The sequence below is a fragment of the Euprymna scolopes genome, chromosome 38 (genome assembly GCF_053919585.1).
Source record: "Euprymna scolopes isolate OS-2025 chromosome 38, ASM5391958v1, whole genome shotgun sequence".
Classification (NCBI taxonomy): Eukaryota; Metazoa; Mollusca; class Cephalopoda; order Sepiida; family Sepiolidae; genus Euprymna; species Euprymna scolopes.
The window spans coordinates 23,397,392-23,412,164 of NC_136519.1; the positions used below are offsets into that span (position 1 = coordinate 23,397,392).

The 14,773-nt window shown below is 36.1% G+C and overlaps 1 protein-coding gene across 1 annotated transcript in view; it reads left to right on the forward strand.

Annotated features, from left to right (window-relative positions):
• LOC145263092 (myosin catalytic light chain LC-1, mantle muscle) overlaps positions 1-9,392 on the forward strand; it is a 31,774-nt gene extending 22,382 nt beyond the window's left edge. Inside the window, exons 3-6 of the mRNA XM_080119993.1 lie at positions 420-566; positions 2,033-2,200; positions 6,886-6,972; positions 8,692-9,392. Of these exons, the coding sequence (XP_079976119.1) occupies positions 420-566; positions 2,033-2,200; positions 6,886-6,972; positions 8,692-8,744 (455 nt within the window). The 3' untranslated portion in view covers positions 8,745-9,392. The remainder of the gene's footprint in view (positions 1-419; positions 567-2,032; positions 2,201-6,885; positions 6,973-8,691) is intronic.
• Positions 9,393-14,773: the final 5,381 nt, after the last annotated feature.

Here is a 14,773-nt window from a genome sequence, read left to right on the forward strand (position 1 = left end):
TGACGGTTTCTGTTTTTGTCTCCTCTTTCTATCCGAAAAAAATGTGACTACACCTGCCTCTCTCTTGCTCGTACTCCCTCTCTCTATCTATTTCTTGTTCTCTCTCTCCCTGTCTTTTTCTCACTAATTTTCTCCATGCCTTGTTTTCCTTTGCTCCTTCTTCCTCCCCCCCCCCCCACGTTCTCGTTGTAGGTTTTCTTCCTATCCAAAACTAAAAGAAGTTCGATTTTTAATCTTTGATAATTATCTCGAAGTAAACCACAGGATTTTCTATGTTCTATGAAAAAATTCTATAGAACTAAATTTTAATGAATTATATCAAACCGTCTGTGATAAAGTAACGAAGTCTTAAACCAAAATCTTCACGTTTAACCTCATTTTTCTTTCTTCTCATATTTCTTTCTTCTTTTGTTTTCCAGAGGTCCGTGAGGTATTCGACCTTTTTGATTTCTGGGATGGTCGTGACGGAGATGTCGACGCATACAAAGTCGGTGATCTGCTCAGATGTTTGGGAATGAACCCAACCATGGAACAGGTCAACAAACATGGCGGCACAAAGAAGATGGGTAAGCACCAATTTTCCATTAGAACCACTTACACCTTGAAGACACTGGCTTTTTGCCTAGGAGTAAAGTAAGGTTGTTGTTGTTGTTTTTTTTTTTTGGGGGGGGGGAGGGGATGGGTGAAATCCCCCTTATCAGAATTCCACCTCATCTCTAGCACTCAAACATTGGTCAATCCCAGCAGCACTCACTTTTACTTTGAGATTCTCTGATTATTATGGCAACAGAACATGGTTCAACCTGGGGTCATTCTTGAAATAATCCTTTGACATCAACCTGTCAATACGATTGGTTTTGACAATAATAATTCCATCTGCTTCTGGATTTAGGATTTGGCGAAGCCAAAAAGCAATCGTAATTTCTTACCCATGGTACGTGATAAGTTCAACCGGCCATTAATGTATATAAAAAGTAAATAAAAATGATTTAAAGTTATATCCCGCTGTAGTTAGAATAGCCCCTAGGTTCAATCTCCGTCCAAATACGGTTGATTCGCTATCAATTTTCATATGAGTCAACGAATTCTTGATCTATTTTACTATAGCTAGTTGATTATCATAGTCAGCACCAATTTTCTGTTAAAGCCACTTACACCTCGAAGAGACTGTTTGACCTTTTGGCTAAGAGCAAAGTATGATATCTTTTGCTGGATATTTATACCGTGTGTACAGAAATCATTTTTGACAAAAGCATGCACCTGCGAAAATAATAAAATAATTATCAAATGCCCTAAAAGGTAATTTGAATAAGAATTAGGAACCTGACATATTGTGTAATACCTAGGCAGTGTGTACATAGAACTCATTTAGGCAAAAGCGTGCATCTTTAAGAACAGTAAAATAATTATCAAATGTACCAAAAGGTGATTTGAATAAAAATTATAAATCTGCCACAAACACCTGCATCAAGAAGCAACAAACTTGAAATTTTCAGAAAGAAAAGTTTCAAGTATGACAGTTGAAAGGTCATTTTCTGCAAAACGTTACACAGGTGTAATCAAAGTCAGGTCAATTCAGTGAAACAGCAATAACCGAATGAAACACCTTTGTGAAAATGCAACTCCAAAAAGAGCGTTTCAGGTGGTCACAAATGCTTATGTAATAAGAACCGGAAAGGATATCCGTGTTGGTTGACGATTGGGACCCGAGAAGAATGCGAAGAATCTATCTTTTCATTTAGGTGTTCATTTTGAAAGCTTTCAATATGAACACCTAAATTAAAAAATGACATGATTTTTTTTCTGACGAGGTTATTAATAACTACAGATCGAAACATTGTCATGCCAGTGTAAACAAACCTCTTACATGTCTGTATAAATAACATTAATACATATATATTGTGTGTGTGCATGTGTGTGTGTGCGTGTGTGTGTGCGTGTGTGTGTGTGTGTGTGTTAAAGCATAACCCCTGATACAATACTGTAAACTTTCCATTTAATAAAATGTCCACTGTTTTTAAATTCTTTTCAGGCGAGAAATCCTACAAACTGGAAGAAATCTTGCCAATCTATGAAGAAATGAGCGCTGAGAAGGACACCGGTACCCTTGCCGACTTCACAGAAGGCTTCAAGACCTTCGACAGGGAAGGACAGGGCTTGATCTCATCAGCTGAAATCAGAAACGTACTCAAAATGTTGGGTAAGTCTCGAAACTAGAGATAACTTTCATATGGTCAAAGTCGGGGTAAATTACCGTAGCGACATCAGCTTACTCGCCATTATTATCTTAAGTTAAAGCATAAACAGATCTCATGAAAATTACTGGATTCGGTATTGAATAACTCGATAATAATTCGTAAAAGTAAAAAAAATAAAAATAAATAGATTACATAGCATGAGCCATTGATCACCATATGACCGAGTTAGTGTGCAAAGTGACGTCACAGCGGAGAAAGTGAAGAAAAAGGAAAGGGGAGAAAATGGCACACCTGGGCGGCAGGCGACAGCGAACACACTTGGGCGGCAGAGAACCAGAAAAAGCGCGTGCTCGCGGAAGACAAATGTGTGGTCTGTGGTGGCTAGAGACTTTTAAGCCCGTGTCGAGACGGCAGGGTTTTGTTAACTACATGGTGAACTTTTAAAACGATGCACTAATTGGAAAGCACCAGTGATAGATGTCTTTTGTTAAAACTGAAAATAATACCGAGTGGAATTTCTTTCATTCTGTTTGCTTCTCTTGCGACTATCTCAAATACAACATGTTGGTTCAAGTGTTAAAATGAAGGGACATCGTTGAAGAAGATTAACGACCACGTTACATCTCTTCGCAGACAATGGGTTTATATGCAAACCAAGTAGTTATTTGTACAAATAGAATAAAGATATTTGAAAGTACGGAACGGATTTCAACCAAATTTGGCATTCGGCTCAGTTATGGCTATGTACAGTTTACGTAGATTAATTCTGAATACTGTGATAAATAAAACATAAGGATGTGATGAAACGATTTTACACATTGTGTTTCTCTACTTAAACATTCTACTTTGAATATATTTCTATGGCACGATACTTTTTCTTCCTCTTACATATGCACACACACACACACACACACACACACACACACACACAACTCATACTCTGTCTCTCACAAATATTCTTACGAACACTATCTTTTCTCTAGCATATTCCCACACACTATCTCTCGCATACTGTTATACACACACTATACTCTCTTTCATATATTCTTACGCGCGCGCAATCACACACATACACATACACACACACACTCTCTCTCTCTCTATTATTCTCTCTCCCTATTGTTCTCTCTCTATATATATATTGTTCTCTCTCTATTGTTCTCTCTCTCTCTATCTAGTGTTCTCTCTCTCTATCTAGTGTTCTCTTTCTCTATCTAGTGTTCTCTCTCTCTCTATCTAGTGTTCTCTCTCTCTCTATCTAGTGTTCTCTCTCTCTCTCTATCTAGTGTTCTCTCTCTCTCTCTATCTAGTGTTCTCTCTGTCTCTCTATCTAGTGTTCTCTCTCTCTCTATCTAGTGTTCTCTCTCTCTCTATCTAGTGTTCTCTTTCTCTCTATCTAGTGTTCTCTTTCTCTCTATCTAGTGTTCTCTTTCTCTCTATCTAGTGTTCTCTCTCTCTCTATCTAGTGTTCTCTCTCTCTCTATCTAGTGTTCTCTCTCTCTCTATCTAGTGTTCTCTCTCTCTCTATCTAGTGTTCTCTCTCTCTCTATCTAGTGTTCTCTCTCTATCTAGTGTTCTCTCTCTCTCTATCTAGTGTTCTCTCTCTCTCTATCTAGTGTTCTCTCTCTCTCTATCTAGTGTTCTCTCTCTCTCTCTCTATCTAGTGTTCTCTCTCTCTCTCTCTATCTAGTGTTCTCTCTCTCTCTCTCTATCTAGTGTTCTCTCTCTCTCTCTCTATCTAGTGTTCTCTCTCTCTCTCTATCTAGTGTTCTCTCTCTCTCTCTCTATCTAGTGTTCTCTCTCTCTCTCTATCTAGTGTTCTCTCTCTCTCTCTCTATCTAGTGTTCTCTCTCTCTCTCTCTATCTAGTGTTCTCTCTCTCTCTCTCTATCTAGTGTTCTCTCTCTCTCTCTCTATCTAGTGTTCTCTCTCTCTCTCTCTATCTAGTGTTCTCTCTCTCTCTATCTAGTGTTCTCTCTCTCTCTCTATCTAGTGTTCTCTCTCTCTCTCTCTATCTAGTGTTCTCTCTCTCTCTCTCTATCTAGTGTTCTCTCTCTCTCTCTCTATCTAGTGTTCTCTCTCTCTCTCTCTAGTGTTCTCTCTCTCTCTCTCTCTAGTGTTCTCTCTCTCTCTCTCTAGTGTTCTCTCTCTCTCTCTATCTAGTGTTCTCTCTCTCTCTCTATCTAGTGTTCTCTCTCTCTCTCTATCTAGTGTTCTCTCTCTCTCTCTATCTAGTGTTCTCTCTCTCTCTATCTAGTGTTCTCTCTCTCTCTCTATCTAGTGTTCTCTCTCTCTCTATCTAGTGTTCTCTCTCTCTCTCTATCTAGTGTTCTCTCTCTCTCTCTATCTAGTGTTCTCTCTCTCTCTCTATCTAGTGTTCTCTCTCTCTCTCTATCTAGTGTTCTCTCTCTCTCTCTCTATCTAGTGTTCTCTCTCTCTCTCTATCTATTCTCTCTCTCTCTATCTATTTTCTCTCTCTCTCTATCTATTCTCTCTCTCTCTCTATCTATTCTCTCTCTCTATATATATATTCTCTCTCTCTCTCTATCTCTCTCTCTATCTCTCTCTCTCTATCTATCACTCTCTCTCTCTCTCTCTCTCTTTCTATCTCTTTCCCTGTTACATTGTTACATACTTTGCAAGCCATCACATTTTCCTATACCGTGTTGATGTAAAAAAAATTGTCTAATACAAAAAACTTGGAAGGCGATTTATCTTTCTCTCTCTCATATATATATATATATATATATATATATATATATATATATATATATTGTCAAAATAAAGTTGTTTTTTTTTTACGTATACCCTCGTCTGTGTCTTTCTCTCATATTTTTACACACGTAAGCACACGCACTATCTCTCGTATATTCTTATACGTTCTCTCTCTCTCTCTCTCTCTCTCTCTCTCTCTCTCTCTCTCTCTCTCTCTTGTATATATTCATGCACATATACTTTTCCCACTCTCCCTTTCTCTTTGTCTCTCTCTTTGTCTCTCTCTCTCTCACGTTCTCTCTCTCACGTTCTCTCTCTCGTTCACTCAATCTATTGTTCTCTCGTTCACTCAATCTATTGTTCTCTCGTTCACTCTATCTATTGTTCTCTCGTTCTCTCTATCTATTGTTCTCTCGTTCTCTCTATCTATTGTTCTCTCGTTCTCTCTATCTATTGTTCTCTCGTTCTCTCTATCTATTGTTCTCTCGTTCTCTCTATCTATTGTTCTCTCGTTCTCTCTATCTATTGTTCTCTCGTTCTCTCTATCTATTGTTCTCTCTCTCTCTATCTATTGTTCTCTATCTATCTATCTATTGTTCTCTCTCTCTATCTATTGTTCTCTCTCTGTCTCTATCTAGTGTTCTCTATCTCTCTCTATTGTTCTCTCTCTCTCTATCTATTCTCTCTCTCTATCTATTCTCTCTCTCTATCTATTCTCTCTCTCTTTATCTATTCTCTCTCTCTATCTATTGTTTTCTCTCTCTCTCTCTCTCTATCTATCTCTCTATCTATCTCTCTATCTCTTTCCCTGTTACATTTTTACATACTTTGCAAGCCATCACATTTTCCTATACCGTGTTGATGTTAAAAAAATTGTCTAATACAAAAAACTTGGAAGGCGATTTATCTTTCTCTCATATATATATATATATATATATATATATATATATATATATATATATATATATATATATATATTGTCAAAATAAAATTGTTTTTTTTCTGCTAAATAGAAAGTTATAAAAAAATCGAAGTGTCTCTTTTAAGGAGATATTTCTACAATGACGAATGAAAAGAACCGAGACAAAAAAAAGTTTGGAATTTTCATCGACATATTTGTTTCGGGCGGAAAGCAACAACAAAACAAAGATGGCGGATTTTCTTCGCATCGCTGCACATGCGCAGTTATCATCTGATTGCATAAGTGTTACAGCAAACGGCATTGCAGAGTTCATATGCAGAACTAATCTGATCGATATTTTCTATCGACTAGTATTGACCGATACGCTATTTCCGATAAGAACTGATCGATAATCTATTCTAATGTTGGGTCTTTTGTGAAAAGATTAACGAGAACATGACCAAAGACGATGGCGACTCGTTGCTAAAGCTTTTCTGACCACCATTTTCTGAAGTTTTTTTTTTATTATTTTAATCGTGATATAATAACTAGGTATTTTGTTCGGGGATCAATGTCTAGAATGAAGAATTCTTCAATGTAATAGTTGTGAATTTTTTTCTTTAGATTTTATTTTACAATATTGGGGCTTTTCTGGCAATATAATATATTTAATAATATTTCTATAATATCTAAAATAAAGAAAAATATGAAAAAAAAAACTAACTGAAAGTCTACTTTGATAGGGGTATTCAACACCCGAAAATCTCGGGAAAAAAATGATTTTATCATTTAATAATAATAAAAAAAAAATCCTTGGCATTCTCTTGGCATTCTCTGGTTTATATATATATATATATATATATATATATATATATATATATATATATATATATATTTTCTCTCTTCAAACACATTTTAGCCAAAAGATTACTATCCATTTTAAGAAACATTTTTGTGCGTCTGTATAAATTTATCTCTATATAGGCTGCAGCTATTCTAAAACAACTTTCGTCTATTTTTGACTAATTCCCTTTTGTTTGTTTTGTTTTTCTTTCTTCTTTAATCCTTTTAGGCGAAAGGATCACTGAACAACAAGTTTCTGACATCTTCACTTTCTGCGATATTAGAGAAGACATCGATGGAAACATCAAATACGAAGGTACGTCATGATTTAGTATTCATTCTCTCTGCGTTATTATAGGATGCATGCCTCGGGCGAGCAGATGCAAAACGAAAAATAAAACAATCTAAGGTTGACCTTTTAAAAAGAGATACGGACTTAAAAGTCGCAGAGAACATCAGCGGATACCGAGCGTTTTCCGAAAGTCCAATGAGTACAATTCGGTGCTTAATTGACGGGAATCGAAATATTTTTTCCACATAATGAAATAAACTTTTTTAGAAACGACGGTGGGTGGGGGGGTGAGGGTAGACTCACTAATTATTGTTTTATTTAATAAACATGGCATAAAACAAAATTAAGCTGGTAATATAAGGGAGACAACTTTCTCTTCCCGTCAGCATTCAATTATATTTGTTCTTATTTTCGAATGCTTCACACTTGCAAGAATTAACTATTAAACCCAGGGAAGCTGCGATATGGACTGCATTTCCTTTAGTTTTTGGTACAAGTCTAAATCTTTAATTAGATCCTCCAAACTTCTCGGCCAATATGAATTGGAACACATACATTGAGGACATTGCCAAGGCTGTTGTGAAGAAGGTGGACTCTCTCTAACGTGCTAGAAAATTACTATCACACCAGAGAGCATCCTATATATGTACAAAACAACAATTCGTCCATGCGTGGAGTATTGTTTCCGCATCTGGCTGGTGCATCTACCACTAGTCTCTCAACTCCCGACTAACCTGAAAAGTAGTAAAATCCCACCTCTTCACTGGTAAGGTCAATAGATGCTAGATTTTGGTGTTCCCTTATTGTTTCCTGCTTCACTACTGTACTAACCTACTGAAGTTTAACTGTAATGTAAACAGACACTTCGCTGCTCAACTCCCCACGGCCCCCTGTTAGACTTGATACGAAATAGTAGCCCTGTATGGTTAAATAGCAATCTGCCTTCTTTGGATGAAAGAGTACGAAAATCAAATAGCCCAATTTGATTGGGCAAAATAATTCTCCTTGACCAATCAGCAAACACTTGGCGACCAAAAGGTGAGCGACAAAATATAAATAGCTTAAAGAAACCATTCCCTAACCTGTTGTCAAACTAAAATTAAAGCTGGTTTGACTTGTCACACCCAGTTACTTGAATATTAAAAAAAGTATATTTTTTAATCCTGAATGAAATATTTCGCCTATCGGATCATTAGGTCTATCAAACAAAGAACTTTACGTCTCCGTTGACAAAAAAAAAAAAAACCCAAAAAACAAAAAAACTAAAGCTTGTTTCATCTATAAGACGTTATGGGAGCGCATCTTTGTGAATTACAAGACTATCCTATAATTTGCAAAAAAAAAAAAAAAAAAAAAAAAAAGAAACAGTTGTTAAAGAAGAAAAGAAATCAGGTCTTGTCTATAATCAAACATTTAATATATTTCCAGGTTTAAACATACAGTAGACCCCCCGGGATACGGCATTAAAAATTAGTAACAAAATACAGTACAATATAAAATATACATGTATATAATCAAATAACGTTAAAAATAACACCGTAAGGCGGGCAAATATCGTAACCAGGGTCCGGTAAAACATCGTATTCCACACCGTAAACTGAAAAAAAAAAAAAAAATTTAAAAAAAACGTATCCTAGGACCACCGTATCCCGGGGTTCTACTGTATTGCCGGGTGAACCAATCAGCAGACAGTTTTGTTTCTTTTAATTTTAATCTAAATTTCATCATTATTTTATTTTTCAGAATTGGCAAAGAAAGTTATGGCTGGCCCCTTCCCTGACAAATCCGACGATTAAATGTTTGTCTGTTTTCTGGAATCACCGTAACTCCACCACTCCACCACATTCTTTAGTCTACCACTATACCATCCGTTGACTGACAAAGAACAGTTCCAGTTCTACAAACAGAGACATAAAAATGGCGTCTAATTACATCAAGAGACACCATCTCTTCAAAATAAAATTAAAAAAAAATAAAAATAAATGACTATTTAAAATAAAAGAGGTTGTTCAAATAACATCAAGAAACAAAAATTAAACATCCGACCTCAGAGGCAACATCCATGAAACCAAATTAAACTTTTTATCATTATTGTTATTATTCTAAAAAGAAAAAAAAAAGTTATTTCTGAAAGAAAAGATCAACTCTTTGAGCCGTAGGATCAACTGGGACTGTATTACTTCTCCAAAAATAAAAATCTAACATCATTTATGGACAGATGCTGCCGACAGGACCCAGTGATATTTTGTTGTATTTTTGTTTTATTATTATACATTTGTTTCTTTTTTGAATTGTCTACTTAATGGTGTATCTAACTATTGCTGCAGCCAGATTGGAGGGAGGCCTTTATGGAAATAACATTAAGGCTAGCTTGAGTCAAAGATGGCAAATATCAAAGACCGTCATGTAAAAGATAATAACAATAAAAGGATGAATTGTACAAATTTTTTTTTCAATATTTTTTTTCTAATTTATCTTTTACGTTTTTTGTCTTGATTACTTTTTCTTTTTTTGTTTAAAAAAAAAAAAGGGAAAAGAATCATAATTGCAAAATATGTAAACTATTTTTTTTTCTGTTTCACGGCATACGGAGCTACGTCAAGTAATAACCAGTTATACCGAAACAGCTACACTGAGTTACAACAAGCCGTACAAAGCTAAAACAAATTGTAACAATTATTCCAAGAAATTAACAATAGTAATAATACTAATATGCAAACTAGTTTGTCGTCTGTCTTACGGCATACCGAGTTATAACAAGTTATACCTTCATCGCCATAATGAACCATAAGTTATTTCGAGATAAGTTATAACATGTTATACGAAACTACGCAGTTATACCGAGTTACAACGAGCTATACAGTTATAACACGTTATATCAAGCTATAACGAATTGTAATAATACTATTAATCTTATTAATAATATTATTAACGATAATGTATTATATTGGTAACAATACAAAAATGTATTATTATAAGTATTATTATTGTTTAACAGAAATTCTTATAAAATAATATTGCAATTATGGCCGATTTGATATTTAAAAAAAATCAATGCACATTTTTTTCTAAAATGCATAATGATCTTTCAATTACTGTTTACCATATCTTATTTTAAATCACAACAAAGTGAGCCACGCTTGTACAAATATCCAAATAAATAAACAGTAGCAGCAATTATGTCCATTAGAGGCATCCATATTTGAACTGCGTGTTTTTTTTTTCTTTAAAATTTCTCTTTGCTTTTAAACATTTTAATTTCTTTAAATTTGTCCCTTTTTATATATTCGAGTGGATAGAGGGGGAGGAGGAGGGGGTGCCTGGAAGCAGCACGAACTACTGTTCAACGGAATTGGTATAAAAATCCCGTCTTCTTTTTTTTATCCTATATTCTTGTACTTCTTTCCGTTCTAATAATCCCTGGCCCTAACCTTGATTAGTGAACCGCATTTTCTTGTGTATGATACGATAAATTTTGAAGGGAAATCCAAGTAAATATAATTGACTGGGCTTCTGCTCAGTCTTGAGAGACAATGGGTAGCCCTTGTAAGGGCGGTCACGCATATAATTGTGAAGCAAAAGTTGCGTAATCTCTAACCACACCTCTCCTGAATCTACACTAATTAATTAGCATGGAGAAGAACGACTGTAAACAGTGTTTAGTTAAGCGAAGAGCGCATACAGCACCTGGTAATCACAGATAGTTTCCCATTTTAATACTGACCAGGCTCAATGATACTTAACTTCGATGATCTAACAGGCATCGTGTGTTAACGTGATTACGCCATGTATTGTATTAAGCCTTTTTATGAGCTGCTAGCATTACTTATTCAAAGACATTAAGTTTACCCTCTTTTACGTGCGTATACAGCAACAGGGATGTATTCTATACAAACCGATGTAAAATTATTGGGACTGTTACGTTTGACAGACAGTGGTCATATTATACACAAGAAACTATGGTAACACCCTTTTCCATGTTTGTTGTTGTTGTTGTTGTTGATCTCTTTAAAGTATACAACGAGGCCGCCATGTGGCGTTCCCTCTCTTTGCTTTTATGTATGACGCAGTTTGTTATGAATGTTCGAACAATTAACTCAGAAACATGTTTATGTTATGTCATTAACATGTATATGCATATATATTTGTATAAATATATATTTCCCCACTGCGTGTAAAATTGTTATCTTTTTAAATTGACGTTCGTTACAATAAAGTCAGAGTTATTCTGTTCCTTTAAAAAAAAAATTATCTGTATTAATTAGTTTTGATTGGTCTATTTTTTATCACGTCCTTCCATGAATTTCATTGGTCCAAATTCGCATTAAAAAATCACCCATCACTTCCATGAATTTCATTGGTCTAAATTGTGTGTTTACAAATCTCTTATAGCAAGAGTATGTATTTATCTCGCTCACACTGCGGGAACACGTGACACAAGGCCGGTAGGTGGGGATTGTAAAACCAGCTCACAAGAGACATGCACACTCTTATCTCCTAAAAAATGTCTGTACTGCACCGTCGGCATTTCCTGGAATAGGCGCCACATACGATTAGAAATAAACTAAACTCCTCTCAAGGAGAGAATATAGAGACGATGATGATGGAACTCAAAGGACTGCACGGAATCAAAATTTATCCCGCTAGAAACTACCTACTCAAAAAATGACCCAGACTCTCTCGGACTGATTGTCGAGGACATAGTATTGATTTGTATGCGCGATTCATACTTAAAAATTGATTCGTACACCCGCCCTTTTCCACTGACCAATATTAAAGTAAAGTCAGTTTGAATTAGAGTTGCCCAGTTTCATGATATACTGTTGCCTTTTTGCTATACTTAAAAGGATGGCGACAAATATATAATATATACATCAGGAATATAATGAGAGGGGGGGATAAGAAAGGTGGAGGACACACAAGAATTAGCGCTGGTTGATTTCTCGAACTCGATCTCAGACGACTCCCTGTCAATCTCCATTTTGTATAGTTTATATAATTGTTTGGGACGCCCACGCATCCACCTACTAAGGACACTTTCTGGGATTTCACGTTATTTATCTCTCTTCCACGGCGGTGCAGATTTAACACAAGGATCAGAAAGTGGGATCGGAGAGCCAGCGCCTTAGAGGACAAGCACTCTGGCATGCAAAAAAAAAAAAAAAAAAAAAAAGAAAAGGGGGACGGGGAAGTCCCTTTAGTATTTATTCCCCAGTGTTAGTGCCTCAGTCGATGAGCAATTAAACTAGCCTCTTCTCAAAAGAAGGAAAAGCCTAGGAGGATGTACCTCCTATAGTTGCACGGAAACATATCCTAGCCAACAGAGGATAAGCCGCCTCAGCAATGGTTTAGACTTGGATGACGCTAAGGCCCTCGGAAACTCCCGCCTGGTTGGAAATTGACAGACGATTCTTTACCAATCTCAATTTAGGATGGTTTATGTAGTAATTTTTAGTAGCCGTGCATTTACCTGCTAACGCCTATTAGAGGATTTCGCATTCACTGTCAATTTAGCCACATCTTTGGGGTGTTTATTTAGCGACGGCTGTATTTGCGTCATAGCTGAACTCTGCTCTTAACCTTAGCAGCTGCTATTTTGCATAAAACTCGCAGGTATTATATTTTCCGATTCCATGTCAATCAACTGCAGGTGTGCATTTGTGTCAAGTACTTCTACTGAATGCCATTTTCGGGACACTATATCGATGTTAAAAAATACTGTCATATTACAGAATTGGTCTAAGTTTTCTTCATCCGTCACAAATATAGACGTTATCACCACCAATCCTGATACTCGCTACTTAATACCTTAATACACTGGATATTAAATAATCGCGTCGGGCGACGCCGGATGGATAGGTTTGGGAATTGAAGTAACAAATATTCCGGACGATGCCAGCTTTCCGAAAAATAGCAAGCGGCAGGAAGCATTCCAGTTTCTGACCTATGACGTAGATGGAACTTTCAACAGTAAACAGTAGATGCAATCGTAATAAAAAAAATGCTTTTGGGTCAGTCGGACAGACAGTTACGGGAAACAGAGTTACGAAAGTCAAACGCCGCTCGCTACGCATCGAGCTGTTGTTTACTATTTTTGGAAACCTTATATCGTCCAGATTTTCTTTTTATTTATTTTATTTTATTTTATTTTATTATTATTATTATTTTTTGTGTGTGTGTGTGTGTGTGTGTGTGTGTCAATACCCAAACCTATCCGGTGTCACTCAACTCCATTATTTAACATTGGAAAGGTTTCGTTTTTTACCTCCTTTTAGTGTATGTTTCATCTGTGTGTACTGACGCGTTCAATCGGGGGTAGATCACACCCAACTACTTTAATCTATATATCTACAAAAGTGAACGTGTTTGTGTGTCTGTCTGTGTGTATCTGTCTGTCTGTGTAAATTTCCCTACGCAATAACTCTATGAATTTTTAGTCTACAGACTCGAAATTTGATATACAGGGTACTGAGATTTGGAAAAAATCTATGTGATTAGTTTTCGGACAGAAATTTGTCTGTTTAGGAGTCAAAGTTCAACGATTTGACCTTTGAGAACTCTACCAAACTCCTCCGCCAATTTTGGGTCTAAACACTTGAAATTTTAGATATAGGTTCCTTGAACATGGATCTAACTTAATAACTTGATTTGAGCCCAAAACAATAACTTTTTAGGGGTCTTAATACGGAGTCAAAGTTAAAAAAGGTATCTTTTTTTTTTTGTTTTTTGTTGTTGTTTTTTTTTTTTGCTCAGCATACACCCCCAAACACCCGGGCAACGCCGAGCCGAAATGCTAGTATATCTATAAAAGTGAACGTGTCTGTGTGTCTGTCTGCTGTGTGTGTCTGTGTGTCTGTGTGTCTGTCTGTCTGTGTACATTTCCCTACGCAATAACTCTGTGAATTTTTAGTCTACAGACTTGAAATTTGATATGCAGGATACTGAGATTTGGAAAAAATCTATGTGATTGGTTTTTGGACAGAAATTTGGCTGTTAAGGAGTCAAATGATTTGACCTTTGAGAACTCTACCAAACTCCTCCGACAATTTTGGGTCTACACACTTGAAATTATGGATATAGGTTCCTGGGACATGGATCTAACTTAATAACTTGATTTGAACCCAAAACAATAAATTTTAAGGGGTCATAATCCGGGGTCAAAGTTTAAAAAATTACCCCCCCCCCCCTTTTTTTTTTTGCTAAGCATACACCCCCAAACACCCGGGCCACGCCGGGCTGAAATGCTAGTATATCTATAAAAGTGAACGTGTCTGTGTATCTGTTTGTCTGTGTATCTGTGTGTCTGTCTGTGTGTGTACATTTCCCTACGCAATAACTCTGTCATTTTTCAGTCTACAGACTCGAAATTTGATACACAGGGTACTGAGGTGTGGAAAAATCTTTGTAATCCGTTTCAGGGCAGACATTTCGCTGTTAAAGGTCAAAGCTCAACGATTTAACCTTTGAGAACTCTACCAAACTCCTCCGACAATTTTGGGTCTAAACACTTGAAATTTTAGATATTGGTTCCTGGGACATGGATCTAACTTAATAACTTGAATTGAGCCCAAAACAGTAAATGTTAAGGGGTCATAATAGGGGTCAAAGTTAAAAAAAAATTGACCGCTTTTTTTTTTTGCTCAACATACACCTCCAAACACCCGGGCAACGCCGGGCTGAAATGCTAGTATTAAAAAAAAAAGTATATTTCTTAATCCGGAATGAAATACATATATGTATATATATAACACTGTGATTTCGCCTATCGGATAGTCAAGTCTATCAAACAAAGGACCTTACGTCACTGTTGACAAAGAAAAGCTAA